Raw genomic sequence first — 21530 nt, 5'->3', positions numbered from 1 at the left:
TGACGAACGGGGAAGCGCAGAGGATAGAGCAAAACAAAACACTAGTCAAGAATAAGAGTCTAATACTAGAATTTTTAAAGAGAAATGTGGGAGGAGCTTGAGGTTGTTTCCCAGCCCTGTTTGTTTGAACCACGAGATCCGTCAAAGCTTACGCTACTCCTAGATCTACGTCATACATCGTCAAGGGTTACTCTTTTAATCTAAGTCGAATGTAAGTAAGTCTGTCGGAAGCAGTCGATAAAGTTTTAAATATGGATATTTTTCTTACACGAACACATCGCTTCGCTTCAGAAGGCCTTTATTAACCCGCGAAGAGTCATGTGAAGCACTTTAATCATGAATAGATGCACTTTTATGATGGATGAATGCTTTTTTATGGACTTCAAATCATAAACAGCCATTCACTGCCATTATAAAGCTTGGAAGAGCCAGGACAATTGTTAATATAACTCTGATTGTGTTCGTCTGAAAGAAGAGTGTCATAAACACCTAGGATGACTTGAGGAGAGTAAATCATGGGGTAATTTTCAGTTTAAATTTCCCTTTAAGGTCTGTGTCCTTCAAGTTCCAAGTTCTCAATGAAATGAGATACTGATTATACAGTATTACCACCAGTTCAGTTCATTTTTACATGAATATGATATGCATTGTAGAATAAAATGGTTATTCTTCTCAGCATCTGCTTCTGTGATTTGCTCAGGAATATAATGATACAGAATAATATTCAAAACATTGCAATAATGGGAACAATGACAATATTTTCTCCATTTTTGTCAAAATGTCATTCAGAGTAACAAACCATGTGATGCGGTGTAACAGATATATTTCTGTAAAAATTAAACAATATACTTATTCTGAGCTGTACTTTTTAAAATAGTTTAAAAAAATATGTGCTCCTACTAAATTTTATTAGATTTTAATTGATTTTCAATTCCTTACAAAAACTTCTTGCTGACAAATGGGTAACACCTAATGGTTTAAAGGATATTGGCGAAGGATAAATATATAAAATGACATATAATTAGTATTTGGGGGCTGCACTGTGATCTTTAAATAGAGCCATATAATTTGTTATCAAATTATAGTTTTTCTAAAAAATGTCTGATAAGATTTTTTTGCATAAAAATATTGTTACACTGAATGACATTTTAGTGGGTGTCTTCTGTAAAATCACAGTAAAAATGTATGGTAGTAATTTTTTTTCCTAAGAAAGATATTAATTTAAACAGGAAATATTCTAATGTATGTGAAAAAGACTGAACTTAAAGAAGTTTTACACTTTTTTTTATGCTTGAAACCCCCTTTTCGTCTTTGACCCACATACATTATTTAAAACAGCAGCCAGGCTGTGTCAGACAAAAGTTACTATATCTTGGAAATATTTTTAATATTAATGTATGCTCTTTTTTTTTTCTTGAGAGCCCTAGGGCTTTCATACTTAAATGAATTTCCTCTACCTTCAACGAACACTGGGAATATTCTTTACTCCCAATTCATTATTCCATTGTAGCACCTGCACTCACAATAAAGTTGAACAATTGGATGGCATGCTGAAGAGAAAAAAGAGAGATTGTGATATTGTAAGACTCCTGCTGTCACTCAGGGTGTCCATGGCCCATTACAGAGTCCCTCCTCTGATGCACCTGGTACTGCAGAGACAGCTGACACAAATCACAGCAACAGCTGACTGCAACAACCCGACCAGGATTACCAAAGTGGTGCATATATGAGCGAACAATTCACACTATCATGGTGAAACGTGCAGTGAAATGTAGGGTAATCGTGTATTAACGTAATGAATGCAGTGGGCCGGTGACGTATGACATCATTGAGATGCATGACATCGCAGCACCGTTACAAATGCATTGCTGCTTCAGACAATCTTTATGACGTCACCTCACTCTAAACTCAAACATCACGCTTATAACCAGTGACGTATGACAACAGTTTTTAAGAAAAAAATAATTTAAAAAACTGTTAACTAGCTTGTTTTATGAATAAGCTCGCGCGCACTGAAATGTAACGTCATATCCCAAATAAAATGTATATAAAAGCACTCATCTAAACCCGCCAACACCATCTGACAATAAAATCACGTCTGCGGATTCACAGTAGGCTATACCATCATCAACATCTCAAAAAACGAAATGTTCTGATCTATGGTGCGATCTGTTAGGTCACGCATCGTTGGCGTGAACCGGGATTCGGATAAGCGGGTCATCATCTTAAGGAAAACACCGAGGCGCGCGCCCCTCTCTTCTTCACTTACCGGATTTAAAAAACGCCGCTATGTCGGCCGCCTCCTTAGATGTGTCCTCTCCCTCTCCTGAACTCATCCTCGGATCAATGATTCTCCCTCAACAGAACTCCGCAAACAAACGGATCAGAGTCGGGTTTCCAAGTGACTGGTCGGGAATAAATCCTCTTCATTGGAAAGCAAAGAGTGGCGTGCGGGGATTCGTTCCTGTGCTCGCTGAGCGCGGACCCTCCATCTTGGCTTTAGCTCGCTGGAGAGGTGTCGGTACCGATCGGCGGCGCTCCTGAGTTTCAGCTGGGAGAGAGGAGGATGAAGGGAGGGAGAGGGGAGGTCTTCTTCATTAAAGGGGTCTCCTGGAATCCCCTACTCCCCCCCCACAGGTCACCCCAGCTATATCACCAGCTGTAGCCGAAATTTACAAAATGCCAAGTCATTTTTAGGATGCTGGTTATATACAGTCCATACAAAAAACAAAAAAAAACACTTAGGTCTACCTCTCTCTATACAAAAAGATTTGATTTAACAAAAAAGATCAAGTAAAATGCTTTACTTGGAGCTGGAATATAGGCTGCATGTGATTGAATAAAGTTTGTCAAATTTGTCAAAATAAAGTTTTCACATTTAGGCTAATATGCTTTTTAGGCTATATAGATTTTTTTAGTCATATGCCTATCATTATTTTCATAAAAAGGTCAACATGCATTTTTAAACGTGTGCTTAACTATTTGGTCGTGAGGTTCCCATGGAACCCTTTGTTTTCTTGTCATATAACAAAATGTCTGTATGATGATTACACCGCACTGATTAAGTAGCCGATATACAATTTTACTGATAATGCACATGTACATTACTATCTGATGTACGATAGAGTGTTTGCTCATCTATAATACGTCTATTGGACATTTCCTGTCAGATGCCAAATAGACTTTTCGAAAAAATCTTTAAGATGTTTATGATTTGGAATATGTAAAACTGACATCTTAAAGATGTCTTTCAGATGTTAGTAAACAGCATTTGCTTTCCAGATGAAGTGATCTTTAACAGACATCTTGCAGCTATGTGTGCTATCTCACTGCAATTTACTGAATTGCAAGTTTTGAGACAAAACATAAGCAAAATCGTGCCTATATATTCCTTGATATGTTTTTCTAAAATAAGTTCAATAGTGTCAAAATAATAACAGATTTAAATTGTCTGTAGGCTATGTGCCATTTTTAAGCATTTAGCCTAATATTAACATCATCTGTTTCTGGAACCCACGCAGATGTGTGTATAATTGATGTGTGATTCACAAGGAATAAAACTAACTTATTAAAAACCTGTATATTTATTCACTTGCGCAAAGAAATATTAAACAGCACTACAACACTGTTTCAGCATTCACCCATCTGTTCACTAATTGAACATGCATGGAAAGGTGTGATAACTGAAACAATCGCGCCCTCTAGTGAAACAGTTGTGGAATTATATTGGTGCAATAGCGACCATTATGAAAAACTGCAGAATTACACAAACTCTAGACAGACGCTTCACAACTGCGACCGCACAACTTTCAGATGGATGCCACCGGATTTTTTTTTTTAAATGTATTTTTTTTAGCCAGTTGCACAAATGTGTCTTGTTAGGCCTACAGTCATTTATTATTATTTTTTTCAAGACTGGTCATAACTTTTTTTTAAGTCAGTTACATAAAAACTTACACGCGGTCTTATTTGAATCTGAAAAGTAAGACTGATTAGCCACTAATTGCTGGTTTGCTCAGACAAGTTTTAAGACGCAACTTTGTGGCTATTTAACTGCAGAGCATAACATTGTTAACATTGCGAAAATATATCGTGGGCCTTAAACATTAGAAACAGTTAATAAAGTTTAAAGCGGCATACATAGGGAAAAAAGCGAATTGCGGAATCAATGAAAGTGAAGTAGCCACCTTTGTTCTCTGGACTCATTGCGCCGGGGCACTTTCATTTTACCCTGAACGTCGGCATCTCTATGGCAACTGCCAACAACAATTCATAGTGGAGAAAGTAAAGAGCTTTCTGGGCGGCTCGTTCACAGCATGGTCAACATTAAAATCTTCTGAACGCCGAGAAGACTACGTGGGAAAACATAGTTCAGCTTTAGGATGATATTTACAAACCTATAAAACCCTTAAAAGGTCATTAGATCATGGCTTTGAGTTACCGGACAGTGAAGTCAAACATCAGATCCAGAGGAACTCATCAGCCCTCTGCTCCAGTGGACAACATGAAGGAGATGCAGGTCGGCTTGATTTCAGTTAACATCTCTGCCACTTTCCGCAGAACACTACACAAAGGTTGTTGGGCTATGTTATGTGTGTGTAGCCTATGTGAGTGTGTTTGTATTTCATCTCAATAATAAAACATGCTCAGAAAGAATTAGCAGTAGGCTACCATATGTATGGGTTCTTTCTTGTCTTTAAGCTCCTATCATGCCAGACTATATATATATATATATATATATATATATATATATATATATATATTTTTTTTTTATAGCCTAAGGCAAAATTTTAACAAAATCCACAATTGTTATGGCTCTTAAATTTAGCGATCTACGTCTGGATTTAACCATATGCTTATGTGTTAAAAATGCTGATTAATAAAGTTGGAATGAGAAATGGGCAAATACAAACAAACAAACGGCGCATTTTGAAGAACCTTTCAGATTCCAAACTACATTTTTCATTGCAAATGTCTTACAAATCACTAGATGGCAGCAAAACTCCGCAGCAACATTTAGAATTGAATAGAATCTTTATTGCAATTTTTGGTCTGGTGGAAAATATAGGTAAAACTTCAGACAGAAACACATAATAATGTAGGCCTATGTGCAAACGTGCAACTGCAAGTACTTTGTGTAATGTAGGCCTACATGCAATATAATGTCCTCAGTAATAGGCTATATTGAGCAATAATCAATACATTACAATTTAAGATGCACACCATGATGGTGTACTACATTTTTTGGTGCGGAAAAAAAGGTCAATTCATATATTTATGTTCTCATAGTCTATGTCAAATCATCATGTTCAGGTATTACAGTTTATTTCTCAGACGTTTCTATGGAAATTGCTGGAGGGGGGAGGGGGTCATTTGACAAAGTACAGAGCTGCTAAATCAATGTGGACAGCATACTGTAGCTAAGATAATCTGGTTTTAGAAGAATTCATATCCATACACTAGTATATGCCAAAACGTATTTGGGCACACACTACTGCAGCAAAGCTGGAAGCCTGGAATTATCTGGAATGTTGTATGATGAAACATTAAGATATGTTTTCACTGGAATTAGACACACTCTCATTGCAAATAGTTTGTCCCATTTGTGTCAAGAGCAGCTCAGTCAGCAAATTGTATTTAAGATCCCAAAAAATGTATGTCCAAGCATCAGCCCAAATGCATAATGGGATTGCTGGTTTTTGATTTAGAGAGCACGTTCTCCTCAATGACAAATCACTTTGATTTCTTACAGTTGTTCATTTTAATTGGTACATTAGAAAGATCAATTTGATGTAAATGTTGTGCACCTCTGTTTGTGCTGATGGGAATCATTATTGGGTTTTGCACTTGTTTCTAATGCCGTTAATGAGACATAGAGCATGACTCTGTACTTATGGATAATATGTGGACTGAACCCTGCTGTGTGTATGAGTGAAATTGTGTGTATGGGTTCGTATGTTCTCCACTTTGAGAGCCAGTTTGCAGATCCTCTGCATAATTGAGCAGGAGGCTCTTCTTACACAAGCCCCTAGTAATAGGAAGATCCTGTTAAAAAAATCAGTCATAGCCACTGTGAAATATTGATGACCTAACTGCTTTTAAATGCAAACCTTCACAACCATTTTCCCAGTATCAAACGTTCAGCCTCCCCATGTGGGCACACGATCTTCTGTGATCATGAATGAATCAGTTGGTCATTGTATGTGGAACGACAGAGACTGGGTTCAGAAAACAATTAATAATAACCGACTTAGTGTTCACGGAAATCTTTTGAACCCTTGATTAGAAAGCATTTTTAACTGTCTCCTAATTGATGTCTTGGCCGGTAACACTTTAGAATACGGTTCCTTCGTTAATGAATAACTACACAAGAACCAATGAGTAACACAATATTAACAATCTAGTAACTATTATTAACTAACAAGAAACTCTGATTAACGAACTAGTAAGTAATAGCGCACAGATGAAAGTGGTAGTTCACTATTAGCTAATCAATAACTACAATTTTTTTAATGCCTCCCAGAGAACTACTGAAAAAGTTTTTTAACAATCTAGTAACTACTATTAACTAAAAAGAACCTCTGATTAACGAATTAGGAAGTAATAGTGCATAGATGAAAGTGGTACTTTCACACACCTGAGAAGCCCGTTGGTGAGGAGCAGAGAGTTCGCTCGGAGTGTTGCGCTAATCACTCCGCCCAAGTAGTGCTTCGCCTTCTGAGAATATAGTTCCCAGTATGTATACGGTTAAAAGATGTCTGTGTCTCATATGACCTTGTTATTTGTACACACTGTGACTATACAAATCACAACATATAAATAGGAAAATGTTGGCGTTATTTTGTCACTTATTGGGAGCAGTATGCTAGCTGAAGCCATTTACTTCCAGTCTTTGTGCTAAGCTAGGCTAGCGGTGGGTGCGTCACACAGAGTTACGGGACACACGGAGACTAAAAGGGTATGTATGGACTTATCTAACTCTGGGGGATACGGTGAATAAGCTAAAGTCCCAAAAAGTCGGCGTGCTCCTTTAAGTCTGATCGTACCGAAAAGTAATGGAACACATCTCCTTAACAAGCTGCATGATCTTAAGCATCATTCATATTAATTACACAAATTGTGTAGAGCAACTTATTTCCCTAAATGTAATACTTTATTGTTTGTTCAAATCTCTACGTACTTTACATGTAGAAGCAATAGTAATCGTGATGCATGACTTAGCAAGCATAACAATGGACGTTGTGGCCGTGTCATCACTCGTAATTTTCTGAAAAGCATTTTTGAAGCCCAAAGTGGGCGAAGCCTTCCGTCGCCATCTTAGCAGCACGTCACTCCTGGATAACCCAAAATGGGCAAAGAGGCGTGATTAGCTGAGGTGATGTGATGGCTAACAGACGGCAAACAAACAGCTAGTAGTGACAGCAGCAATTCACCGGTCACTCAAGTGGCCAGGCCCTTAATTATGCAGAACTTTAAGGCTTAATATAATTTAAACGGATGAGTAATAAAAAAAATTCACCCTTCTCACAGTTGTCATGAAGGGCAAAATTAGCTATAGACCAAAACCACTTTTTGTTTATGCTGTGTAGTTTAATATTTTAACATGGGGGGTATATGGGATTGACTCTCTTTTGGAGCCTGTCTCTAGCGGCCAGTCGATGAATTGCAGTTCATTCCAGCCACTAACGTGCTGGATTCAAGAGAGAAACCAGAGGTTGCCGCTTGTCTACACCGGACATGACAGTTATCAAACTGCTACGCAACTGCTTGAGGTAGCTATCCCATGAGGCCATGGAAGAGAATTTATGAATGGAAGTCGACGCAACTGATGGTGATAGGACACGTGACAGTAACAGCATGACTGATGTAGTATTGCTGCGTTTGTGCCATGTTGTAATTACTGTAAATACAATTCCAGATGCTTTTGAATCTCTAGCGGTACTTTGATGTCATACGCTGATCGGTCTGCACAGCGCCACTTCAAGTCGAACACACCTTAAATCTGCAGTGGTCAGATGGTACAGCGGCCATCGTAGCTCGTAACAAGTCGTAGCTCTCGGAAAAGTTATGAGTTCTAATTACATGTTGTAATTGTAAGTTGTAAGTCATGTTGTGTTGTAAGTTGTAATTACATGTTGTAATTACAAGTTCTACAAACATGTGAAGGTTTTTTGCTGTTCAGAATTGTTACGGTAATTACGACTTGCCTGAACGCACCTTTTGTCCGAACTTCATTCATATTATATTGAAAGGGTTTTTTAGCGGTCGCAAAGTAAATTCTAATTCCAAATGTAGTACCTGCACAGACAATACACAATTTCGAAACGCAGCACATTTATTTTTCGTGTCAGAAGTAGCACAAGTTGAAGCAGGCCTACGTTAGAAATACAACGGACATCAGTTTGTCTGGATTTTGTTGCGTTGTACCTTTGGCGTAAACACAAACAAAATATTTGACATGCTCTGTTGTTCTTTTTGCCACAACACGACGTAACCCGCCACATGACAAATTATTAAAAAAAAAACACATACAATCCGATGTAAACTGATCCAACTAAAAAAGAATAATAATTGAACATCAAATTCAGTTGGATATGGCAAAAAAAAAATCTGCCTGCTATAATAAACAGTCAAATAAGTTCAAAGTTCACAAATTATTAATGTTTTTCTATAAAAAATCCAAGAATAAGATTTTTCTTTGTTTTCTCATTGATATCAAGCAATGCTTGGATATATAAAATAGTAACCTGAAGTTAATGTTTTTAAAACGGTCAATTATATATAAATCTTACTTATTTCCTGTAGCTTTTACAGAATAAAGTCCTAACCTAGTTTCTATCTGATTATAATACAGTGTATTCACATTCATGAGCCTGGAGTCAGTTCAACAAGATGTGAATGGTCATGTGTTACCGGGGCATTCTCTTATGCAGATGCCCCTTCACAATACAAATGAATAGCTTGTATTGTCATTGTCTCACTGATAAATAAAGTGTTGTATTGTGTGGAGGTGTAAATATTGCCTCTCATCCTTCCGAGGGCTGAAGTTCTGTCTGTAACTGTAGACTTAACAACAATGGTCTGTTTAGCCTCATAGTTGACATCCGAGAAGGTCCAAGACTTCCATTGTTAACTGAACAGAGGACGGGTGATCACCCAATACCAAAGGACTGTATAAAGAGCAAATGAAGGGTAAAACAATATTTTAGTCCTTTAACATACCACACAGCTCTCATCCAGCATTAAACTGGAAATTATTTCAGCACTTGGCTGCAGTCAGGGTAACAATGCTTCCTCATACACCCGACTTGCAAAACAAGGTAAGATGAACCTTTGCTTCTCAGGTTTGCAGTGACTTTCAAATATCACAACAGAACAGCATCTATAGTTAAAAGAAGTGTGACTTTTAACAATTTTCTCTTTCCAGTTTTTGAAATTTTTAAATCGATGATAACAAACCAAGTAGAAACAAATTACACTGAAAGCATTAACCTTCTCAAAAGACATGAGAATTCCTTATTTTGAAAGGTATTCATGGTTTTCTTGTCTTTCATAATAGAAAATGAATCTTTATTCATCTGATAGGTTTTAGTTAAATTCTGTGCCAAATTCATTTGTTTATTTTTTTATAATTACTTTTTTTTTAAGTAGGCATATTGAATGAAAAAGTAAATTTCATATTTAGTCAGTTTTACTTTTTGGCTGTTTAAAAAGCAGCAATGAATTTCAATTGAAAGTCAGCTGCAAAGCAATACATGTACAGTATAGAGCATCCTCTAGTGCAGTTATGGTTTTTAGGTATAGTTTGAATAATTGTTTTTACTTTTCTTCCATTGTGGCACTTCATGATCCCAAAATCCCCAAATCTTTACTTTCAAAATTCACAAGATCTCAGAACAGCATGTTTTGGCATGAAATATCATACTCATTTTCAGATTGATGCTCTTTGCTCATCTGGAAAATCTTCCTCGGCTAAGTTTATCTTTTTATTTGTCTTGTGTGTTGCGTTGCTAGGTGACAGCTGGCGTTCAGGCCTTATCATTTATTTACAGTTGTTTTTGCAGTCATGGTTGAGGAAGCACTGGTCTGTCATTCCCACGCTGACCGTTCCCATTAGCTCCACAGGCCAATTGCTATGTATGCATCTTCTTGCCCAGGCTTGTTGGGCCCTGTTTGCTGGACTATAAATCTTCATCCTTTTCATCTACTGTCATTCAGATGGCTTCACTGGACTTCAGAGTCTGTTACCTGTGTCAGTCATTTAAGGCTTAGTTAAATTTGTTTGCTTTTTTGGCAGTGGTAAGTCAAAGGTAATGATTGGTTAAGTATGAAAGAAGTCATTTATCTCACACTTTAGAGAAATAGATCTCTCGTAGCAACAAGAGGTTAAATGGGCTACATGTAAGAAATGTCTTGCATTGATCATTTTTTGTTGCCAATGTGTGAATAGCTTGTAACCAAACGTAAAAAAACTAGACCTTGCCCGACATCCTATAGATTGCCTATAAAAGCCTGTAAGCTGACTTTTATTGTCTATAGGACTCAGAGTCAGGAAGTTTTTGTAACATTTACGTATAATCCCGAGAGCCTCATTTTACGTTCAACGACACATGAAATGAATGCTTATAATAATAATTTGTTGCATTTATATAGTGCTTTTCTCAGCACTCAAAGTGCTCAAAGCATTCTTGTTGAGTGTATATTTGTTTATACAATGTTCAGGCTAATGCCAACAGACAGATCTGTACTGTAATGTTAATGTATTATGCAAAGAAAAGGGAATAATTCTAACTATAGTCTCAGATGGCCGAATGTACATCATCTGTAGTCTCAAATATACTTTATAATCAAACATTACATATGTATTTTTTTTTTTTTTACTTTTACATGCAGGACAAAAAAGAACTTTGCTGTGAGTATATTGGAGCACTTGAAGGGTTAGTTCACCCAAAAATGAAATTTCTGTCAGTATTTACTCACCCTCATGTTGTTCCAACCCTGTAAGACCTTCGTTCATCTTCGGAACACGAATTAAGATATTTTTGATGAAATCTGAGAGCTGGATCACTCCTCCATACTAGTCCATAGGCTTCTTCAGGGATTGAACTTGCCGGCCTCGAAAAGTTATTAAAGACATTGTTAAAATAGTCAGAGTGACTACAGTGGCTCAATCTTAAGTTTATCAAACGACGAGAATACTTTTTGTGTGCAAAAAAACAACTAAAATAACGACTTCATTTCAACTATTCATTTCCTTCTCTCTGGGCCTCGAGTCAGTTCACTAGTTTAACAGCGTACGCTTCTGTTGTTGTATGTCACACGCATCACCCACATGACCAGTGTCGGCCAATAGTGAGCCTGCGTGTGACGTAGCTCTACACAATTACACTAGTTTAACTGACTAGAGGCCCAAAGAGAAGGAAATGAATAGTTGAAATAAAGTCATTATTTATGTTTGTTTTTGTGCACAAAAAGTATTCTCGTCGCTTGATAAACTTAAGATTGAGTCACTGCAGTCACTTGGACTATTTTAACGATGTCTTTAATAACTTTTCAAGGCCAGCAAGTTTCAATCCCTGAAGAAGCCTATGGACTAGTATGGAGGAGTGATCCAGCTCTCAGATTTCATCAAAAAAATCTTAATTCGTGTTCCGAAGATGAACGAAGGTCTTACGGGGTTGGAACAACATGAGGGTGAGTAAATACTGACAGAATTTTCCTTTTTGGGTGAACTGTCCCTTTAATCACATTCAGTCTCTTGTATGTTACATATGTGACCACAAGCGAAAAGTTCCTGGCTGCAGTTTACCTAATGGCTCGGTGTAGCTAATAACAAGGGTTTCTGAATTCTACATATAGCCCCTTTAAGGGGTTAATTGTTTTGATCAGGGCACATTGGTGATTTCATGGTTCACCTCATTCAGGGTTCAAAATTACGTCTTTTTGGTAACCAGTCAGATGACCCGTTAGTCATTATCACTCTCAAGCCATTCATAATGCTCCTTACAATGGATGGTATTCAAAAGTGAATAGTAAAAATATAATTGTGTGTTGAAGATGGACAATCACATCATTTTTTGGGTTTGGAATTAAATAATTGTTTGTGTATGCCAAATAAAACAATTACATTATAGCTTTGACGTCATTGTCGTCTCTTAATCGTCAGCAGAAGAGAGAAATAAATCTCGCTGATTTTCTTGCGAGAAGTGAATCACAATTCCTATGTTCACTGTTGCAAGGCATGTGATTGGCTGTTCACTACTGTTGTCACACTTTGTGCACATGCTCCATGAAGGCAGGATTAAAGACTGATTTGACAGAAAGTTGATGGTCAGTGTCATATGGCACCTGCAAAGCCTTAGCTGGTTGGTTTGGTTTTGTCAACTTGAAACTAATCCTGGTAGTTTTTTCAGCTATTATAAGGAAAATATTTAGTTTCCGTTGACACAAAAGTGAGCGGTAAAACAGCTGTCAACAGAATACAATATTTGTGATTAATCTTATGATTTCTGACCACTCTTTTAAAAGCAGAAATAAAGTTAAATTCTATAAACTATTTTATTTATTATTTATTCATTTTTTTACACATTCTTTCACTAAATGTATATGGGCCCCCATCAGCATTGTACTGTCATTACCAACACACATGCCGTAACACAGAAAGATCTCCAGTGACATGAAATGCAAAGACTGCAAAAACTGATAGGACAAAAAGTGTTTTCACTTATGAGAATGCTGACGAAGGCATGCTGCTTGTTGCAGGCTGACAATTCATTTGCATGTGATCATGGTCATATCACACTGACATATCTCATAATAAGCAACAGTTGCCAATGCTTAATTTATGGATTTATCTAGTGTTCCTGAAATGCTGATTGTGTCCATGTCCAATAAGGGAAACATCTAAAAGGTGTAGGGTTTTGGGCTTGTTCAAAGCAAGCTCACCACTACCAGGATAAAATGCATGAAAAATTTAGTGCTAAGCTGAGCTTCTACCAGCCACCCCTAAAGGAGAAGAGTTGTGGTAGATGAGAAAAACATGTGAGATTAAGATTAAATGGGAGAATGCTGGTATCTGTCTTCCAGATTGTTATTTATCTGTCTCCCATGCACCTATCTCACCTGCAATCTCTTATGTTGTAAAAGGAACAACTTTGTCACACCAATAGAAAACCTAAGTCAAGTCAAGTCACCTTCATTTATATAGCGCTTTACAGTGATAATAGGAAATTAAAGTAACAGAGATTGTTTTGGCTTTACAGCAGATCTAGAATAAAGTTATTGTCCAGCTAAAGTTAGTTTTGATCGATTGACTTCCGTTGCAAAGATCATTAGTTATTAACTTAGGGTGATAAGATTAACCTAAGATGATCAAGGGGTGAACATAAAATATAGATTTTTTTTTTTTATAATTAGTGTTTTAATATATAAAATGTGTGTGAGTGGTGTTTAATTCCAAGCAATGCATTTTTTCTAACCGGATTAGATGTATGAATCATCTTTTATCTCAAATTCTTACAATTAATCAATGCATTCAACTATAATAATGAGACGCTATAGGGATGTTTACAGTCAAATGAAGAAATTTTTGCACTCAAGACGTGGTACCGAAGCTGCATCTGAAGTTGCATTAATGCTTACAATTAAAAAATGCAAAGAGGTTAATGTTTTCTTAATGCCACTGTCTTTATGCGTAAATCATGAGTGAATTTGGTCATTCAAACAGCTGGTTTTATTCAGGAACGAACTGTGACTGTCTTTATGAATGACTCACCAAATTCTTTCAAAAATGCATATTTTTTCAAGAACAAAAGCAGCATGTGCAGCGGTTCTGCTGTGGCTTTGTTTTGAACTATTTTTATTGGCGGAATAGAGGAAAAACAGACAATGTTTACAATATTTTGTCTGAAATGTAACTCATGATATGAACTTATTAATATTATTTATTGACCTGTTGTATAAAATCAATGTCACGTTTGTTTAACTATGATATAAATATAAGACAAAGACTCATACAGGGATATTTATGGCTCCCACATCTAGATTTTTGGAGTCATTCCAACTGCATTCTAATTGGCTACATCAAACAGTGAATGCATGGACTCTCAAGGCATGTTTTTGTTTGGTTTATGAGTGACATGCTCGCATACACATCGTTAAAACAACAACTACAATACCATCCACTCTTAGAAGAAAAAGGTTTATAGAAAAGGGTTCTGCTAGGCACTTTGTATAACATTTTAGGGGTTCCCATAAAGGGATCATTTTATGGATTTAGTTTTAATTAATTATTTAATTTTCATTCAATCGTATGGATCAATCAGCTTGCATACATACTTCATCACTAGACAAATTTGAATAACCCAATGAACATGAAGTATTATGCAATAATTTTAGACCTTTCACCTTAGAGAACCTTTTTGACATACATTGTTCTTTAAAATATAGTCAAGTACCTTAGGGTTCTATGTATGACCTTTTGTTCTAATATAGTAGATAATAGGCTACATATTGAACACCCCACTAATCTAAATATTGAGGCAACATGTACCCCTATGGTGGTTCTGTCTGTCTGTCTGTGCTGGTTATTTATATTTAGCATGGTTTTTCCCTACTATCCATGGCTCTTTCGGAACAGGAACACTTTTTAGGGCATGCATTTTAATGGAAAGTGTTTTATCGTGTCTTGCTCATAAAGGTCTCTAATGATTGAAATGAATTTTCTTAATTACTATCACAATATGCATTTGGTGTGATTCCAATGCTGGGTTAGCCTGACATTGTCATACTCAGATTCTATTCAGAATGTGAGTCTGATACTGCTCCATTAGGGCTGTCATTATGTTTCAACCGAACCAGGAAAGAAAATGCCTCTGCACTCAATTGGATAGACCTACAACCAATCATAGCGACCATCGGGGCCAGCTGATAAATTCAACTTTTGCTGAATCCCATAGGAATGATGGCAAAAACACCTTTCCCATCGAAAAAATGCCTTGATCGCGGTTTGCGGTTCTCTGTTCCTCTTTTAAAATGAATGTGCTGTCTTCATCTTCATCAACAGAAGCGATGGCTGAATCTACATATCTAAATCCTCCAGTGGAAGCCATTCTTTGTTGTAAACTAGTTCAACCCAAGCGCTCTTTGGTGACTGGATGATTACGTTACTGTTGATCATCTGTCCATCATCGTATAAAGCCCCCCCTGACAATTTGATTGGTCCGAACAGCTTTGGTTCGGGCATACTTCACAACCAAGGGGGTAATCCATCAGCCGGAAACTGAAGCGTCCCTGGGGGCCGCCATTGGAGCAGACCATCACCTGCTGTTAGCATTCCATTGACTCCCATTCATTTTGGCGTCACTTTGACAGCGAATAACTTTACATCTGAGGCGTCCAAAGACTTCATTTGTCCATTATTTATTTCTAAAGAAACACGACAATGTATAAAAGGCTCCAATGCTTTGTATCTTACGTTATGGCCCCGTAGAAGCCATTTTTGTAAAAATAGGCTAACGATTGCGCCATAACCACGCGACTCTCTGTCGCACAGTAGAGAAATTACCATATAGATAGGAGGAGAAGCTCGCAGGCAATCTTTTACTGTCTATGAGGCAATCGGGGGACATGGAGGCATAAAGTCAAGGGAGAAGCCCATAGAAAGAGAGTCCATAAAAGCAACGAGACAAAATATTTTGCACAAACGCACCTCCGTCTCTACAAGATTAGGTGATTCAGATTTGTCTTGGCACAGCTACTAGAAGATTTACAACTGTCAGACAGGTTGCTCACGTCACATCAACGTCGTCAAGCTCAGTTTGAGCTTGCGGAGTACGCTCAGCCATCAGGAAGTGAGTGCTTCTCTTTTCTCTGTTGAAATCAAGAGGGGTCGCTGTGTCCATTTCTTTTACTGTCTATGTTCACAACGGATCAAATCCAGACCGAACTCCCAGCTGGCATCCAGGCTAATGCTGGGTTACAATTACTTAAGAAAATAGCTCTTGGAATAAAGATTCTTTCAAATCCTCAGAAAGACCAAAATACAAACATGTTTCTGGAGCATCGATATCCAGCCCACAAAATGTTGTTTAGTTTATTGGCTCATTTTCGTTTTTTACAGTGTTACCTAGCACCCAGCTAAGTGATTTTTACTGTCTCTCACAGCTTCGACGAGGGGCCCAGTCTGCTCTGCCCATTTAAGGCTTTGTTCAGTTGTCTTTCTTTTATTATGTACAAAAGACCCTAAACATTTCAGCTTTTACTGTCATGGGAAAAGTGGGGACTATAGTGTGAAGGTCACTTAAACAGATGATTAAGGCAGTCCAGTCTGGATGACGATTTTCTTACTTGGAGACTTGCCTATCAAAATTTCTACACTTGGATATACACATGTAACGATATCCATTGGGTTTGGACTGATTGTCTGCTTGGATGATGATAAAGCTACATGATAGTCTGACAATCTTTACATGTAAAATATCATGGATAACAAACAGAAGTCTGGGAGATGTAAACCAGAGGTGCTGTCGTCGATTATCTCAAACAGTCAGATCACTGCTTTTAAAGTATGTATAACAACTCCATGTTCTGATGCTTCATTGGCTTACTTTTCCTGAGGTTGTATTTATTTATTTATATAAATAATTTATTGATATTTTTTTCTTTTTCTTCAATCATGAACCAAACTGGATATCAAAAGTATATCACTGTATGTAAATGTATGTCATGTTACAGTTTGTAACATTTGTTTGTGCTCAGATTTTTAAAAGAAATGTTGAGAGAGACATAACTATAAGACAAGAACTCAGTTAGTCTCCTAAGCAGTCAAAGTCCCAAGAAAGTGCGCTGATATATTTAAAAATGGTTCAGCACACTCAACATCTTTTGACTTTAGTACATATTTTTATGTGCATAATATGTACTAATTGATATTATTGAATTCATTATTTGTGGTTCTTCAGTTATTTGCTATATATATATATTTATTTATATTATGTTTTACAAAAGCTATTCTGTCCTTTTAATTGTTTACTTTATCTACTACAAAAACTACATCTACATGTACTTACTAGGGTTAGTATTTGGTTTAGGGTTAGTTGCACGTAATTGTAACACAACTATAGGTTTTTTTTAGAGAGGAAGAATTTTCTAAACTCGTTAAATCATCTAAATCGATAACATGTATGTTAGACCCTATAGCGACTAAACTATAGAAAGAGATGCTCCAGAGGACATAGATCCTCTTTTCCTAATATCATTAATTCATTTTTGTCATTAGGATACGTACCAAAAACTTTTAAGCTGGCAATGATTAAACAACTTGTTAAAAAACGCAACTTGATCCTACAGAATTAGTCAATTACAGGCCGATATCGAATGTACCTTTTCTGTCAAAGATACTAGAAAAGGCAGTATCCTCAAAACTATGTTCCTTTTTAGAAAGAAATGGTATCTGTGATGATTCCCAGTCAGGATTTAGACTGTGTCGTAGTACTGAGACAGCTCTTATTAGAGTCACAAATTATTTGTGATCGTGGTTGTAGCTCTCTATTAGTGTAACTCGATATTATTGCTGCATTTGATACTATTGACCACATCATTATTTTAAATAGACTCCAAAATTATGTTGGCATTAGTGGAATTGCATTAGCATGGTTTAAATCATATTTATCTGACCGTTATCAGTTTGTAGCAGTAAATGAAGAGATGTCTTATCGATCAAAAGTTCAGTATGGAGTACCAACAAGGCTCAGTACTAGGACCGCTGCTGTTCACTCTGTACATGCTACCTTTAGGAGATATCATTAGGAAACATGGAATTAGCTTTCACTGTTATGCTGATGATCCTCAGCTCTATATTTCTTCACGCCCTGACGAAACTTACCATTTTACAAAATGGAATGCATAGCTGATATAAAAAAAAAACTGGATGACTAGTAATTTCCTACGATTTAATTCGGAAAATTATTGGTCAAAAAACTTCCTCACTTAATAACCTAGAATACTGTCTAACACTTGATGGGTGCTCTGTCAAGTCTTCTTTGTCAGTTAGGAACCTGGGTGTGCTCTTTGATACCAATCTTTCATTTGAAAGCCGTTTCTAGTAACCGCATTTTTCCATCTTAAAAATATATCTAAATTATGTCATATTCTCTCAATTACAAATGCGGAACAGTTAGTTCATGCGTTCATCAAGGCTAGATTATTGTACTGCTATTGTTATTAGCCCGGTTCTGTCAACACTGCATTGGCTTCCTATTAAACACTGCATACATTTTAAAATATGGCTGATTACTTAAAAAGTACTAAATGGTTTAGCTCCCCAGTACTTGAGCGAGCTCTTAACGCATTATAGTCCTTCACATCTATTGCGATCTCAAGATTCCGGCCAGTTTATAATATAAAATATAAAAGAATATAAAATCGACTGCTGGCGGTAGATCATTTTCCTATTTAGCAGCAAAACTTTGGAATAGTCTTCCTAACATTGTCCAGGAAGCAGACACAGTCTGTCAGTTCAAATCTAGACTAAAAACACATCTCTTTGACCTAGCAAACACATAACACTTTATAGTTACTTACTATACTTCTATAATTCAATGTTAGGCTGCATAGATTAGGTCAGCTGGAACCAGGAACACTTCCCATAAATCCTGATGTACTCGTTACATCATAGGAAGGATGGAGTCTATGCTTAAATTAGTCTCTCTGTTTATACCGAGATTTACCGCAGTCTGCCGGATCCAGGCCGTATCCAGATCTGATGAAGGACCTGCATCTGGAAACGACGACAACGCAGCCTCCTTCCCTTCCCTTTACCTCTGTACAGATAAAATGTTGTCAAAATAATTCCAGTTCACATGACTACGTGGAAGCGATAAATAATTCTGTACTAGAATTTTTAAGACCAGACAAGTAATTTGTTGAGGTCAATTTGTAAAGAAAGACTAAACGCTTGCGCACATATATATTCAAACGCGCATACCTATAGACTAAACACGTAATACGCATGTGCACGCCGTCAGCATTTTCACTGGTTTGCGTTTTTGAAGTTTGTGCAGAGATAAACTTTTTTTCAAAATTATTTAAGGCTTACACCTCGGAACCTAGTTCAAGGTGTGCGTTCTCAAGCCACCAGGCACTGTTGTTGTGCAAATGAGCGGGGTTAAGGGTTTTCTGTTAGAGCGGTGTCGTGTTAGCGGCCCCTAAGTTAGTAACTAATGTATTTATGTTATTTAGTTAGTAACTAATATATGTATATTACTTTGGTAACAAGGACGCTGTAAAATAAAGTGTTGCTGGAAATTTTACTTTTCTAAATTTTAAATATTTATTTATTCCGTTTAGACTTTTCAGCTCCAAAATCAGCTGTCAAAATCAGTATTATGAAAGTGATACTTTCCATTATCACTAAAAAATTTTTCTTTCATTCATTTTACATTTTTGTGAACAAAGTATCACTGTCCCCAATTTTGCTGTCATTACTATCCTTTAAAACAATTCCTTAGATTTTTCAGTTTACATTTGGTGTCATGGAAATAATCATAATAATAAAAAAGGGACAGAGGAGCAGTCTTTTCCAGTCAGATTGAAGATCACAGATCACAGATTTTATTTCTGGTTAATTTGTTCATTTCAGGTTTAGTTCGGATTACCAAACTGTTTTTCTCTCTAGAAAGAGAAAAAAAAACGTCATTACTATCACACATAAAACTTGGTCAATGCCATGGATCTTTATTCCATTTTATGTAATAAATGTTTTACCCAGTTTGAGGTTTCATGTTTCACAATAAATCAAAAATACTTCTACAGTACTACAGTGTCCTACTAAATCTATTGGAGGTTAATAAACCATATATAACAGAATTTCATAAATGGTCAAATGGTGACTGTAAAGGCCCGTTCACACCAAGCACGATAACTAACGTTATAAAGATAACGATAAAGATAACACCAACAAGCGACAACGGTCTTTTTATTCTAAGCACGCGCGCGCCCACGCTGCGGTTTCAAAGTAGCGAAAATGGATGACCTGCTGCCGCTTTACGTTACAAAAAAACAGCAAAAAGAAAAACAGGCATTTTTGGGTACACGATATCCTTAAAAGACGAGAGGAGTTGGGAGAATCCGTCACTCTGATTAGAGAGTTGTCGTCTTTTGAAGACAAATTGTTCTTATTTTCGAATGAATCAACAACAGTTTCATTCAGAAAAACGTACTACAATAGCTTTAATGTTATTGACTGATGTTATAGATTACATTTTGTTATAATTGTTGTTTACAACATGTCATTGAATATGTTTTTTGCTGTTCTTATTGCCTTTACACGTCTTTGCCAGCAGATGTCCTCAGCCAGCATGCTATGTCCCGAGCGCATCTAAACAGTAAATCAAGCAAGTCTAGTGTAATCGATCTAATCTAACTGTGAATTTAGCTGACGAAGTCAATGATGGCATAAAAACATCGCCTAGTCAACACTTTTATGTACACAACGCCTTTTTCACTGCAACTTCAGCAATGTTGTCAAAACTAGCGCTGGATAGCCTAACGTTACCTGAGGTAATTTTGTTACACTATGCTAGACTGCATAATATCTCATCGTTAATACTTCTCACCATTTATTCCCAGGATACGACCGATTGCTTTCCATATATCCATCTTTTTTAACGTATCCTTGAAAAGGGGGGTTGACTTGTCAAACAGTGGAGGATTTTTTTGTACCTCGACGATTAACTTCTCTGCTATGTCATCTTCCATTTTAAATGCGCGAGACCTTTAAATTAGAATGGATTCTGATTGGCTGTCAGTGTTTTATCGTTAGACAGCAGGATAAAAATCGTTCTGAAAGTGATCCCAACGATATCGTTCCAACTTCCTCATATCTTTATCGTTATAGTTGTGGTGTGAACTCTGTTTTTTTTTAATATGGAGAACGATTTTTAGAATTATATCTTTATCGTTATCTTTATAGTTATCGTGCTTGGTGTGAACGGGCCTTAAATTGTTTGCATCTTCTTATCACACAGCAAAAGCTGAAGGAAGAGCGTGAGGCCAAGAGAGCACAGCTGGACAGCAGACATGACTATGTTCTCAGCATTGTGTCCTCTTGTGTGGATCTGGAGAAGGCTGAAGTTGAAGATGCTATACTGGAGGGCACACAGGTTAACAATATTCCACATACATACTTCAAGATTTTGAAGAGAATGTTCTTCACATTTTATAGTCAGGAAGTCACAGATTGCTAGCATTTGTTAGTATAGTGATTACTCAAGTTTTACTTCAAGTTTTTGAACAATATTATGTCTGATCTTTCAGATTGAGCGGATGGAGCAGTTCTTTGCTGTTGATGGCCTTCCTCACCTCATTTTATACTACCAAGACACAGGGCCCGTGGATACAGGTTAGTAAAGCATGCGAATCTCACAATAATGTCCATGTCATAATTCACCCCAAATTCAAAAAAGTAATTTTAAAAATAAATCAACCTATTTGCTCATTGAAAAAAAGTGCCTATACCTACATTTTTGTAG

At 36.8% G+C, this 21530-nt stretch overlaps 2 protein-coding genes across 9 annotated transcripts in view; one reads left to right on the top strand and one right to left on the bottom strand.

Moving 5' to 3' along the window:
* Positions 1 to 2640, bottom strand: part of triob (trio Rho guanine nucleotide exchange factor b) — a 195716-nt gene extending 193076 nt beyond the window's left edge. For 3 of the 6 annotated variants that reach the window (XR_013195894.1, XR_013195895.1, XR_013195893.1), the window contains exon 1: positions 2270 to 2637. Coding sequence is in view for 3 of the 6 variants with exons in the window: in XM_077207603.1 (XP_077063718.1) it covers positions 2270 to 2336 (67 nt within the window). In the remaining 3 variants the exon portion in view is untranslated. Of the gene's footprint in view, positions 1 to 2269 lie in introns of all 6 variants that reach the window. The other 3 variants (XM_077207565.1, XM_077207574.1, XM_077207603.1) reach the window with 2 other exon arrangements.
* A 1694-nt stretch (positions 2641 to 4334) lies between these two features.
* Positions 4335 to 21530, top strand: part of dnah5 (dynein, axonemal, heavy chain 5) — a 187907-nt gene continuing 170711 nt past the window's right edge. Inside the window, exons 1-3 of one of the 3 annotated variants that reach the window (XM_077207325.1) lie at positions 4335 to 4519; positions 21027 to 21161; positions 21316 to 21400. In XM_077207325.1, the coding sequence (XP_077063440.1) occupies positions 4427 to 4519; positions 21027 to 21161; positions 21316 to 21400 (313 nt within the window). In that variant the 5' untranslated portion in view covers positions 4335 to 4426. Of the gene's footprint in view, positions 4520 to 9135; positions 9321 to 16217; positions 16566 to 21026; positions 21162 to 21315; positions 21401 to 21530 lie in introns of those variants that run through there. The other 2 variants (XM_077207318.1, XM_077207312.1) reach the window with 2 other exon arrangements.

The sequence above is a fragment of the Siphateles boraxobius genome, unplaced genomic scaffold (assembly GCF_051911475.1).
Source record: "Siphateles boraxobius isolate OS27281-9 unplaced genomic scaffold, OSU_SipBor_1 12, whole genome shotgun sequence".
NCBI classification, from domain to species: Eukaryota; Metazoa; Chordata; class Actinopteri; order Cypriniformes; family Leuciscidae; genus Siphateles; species Siphateles boraxobius.
This window is presented reverse-complemented; position numbering and strand designations above follow the sequence as displayed.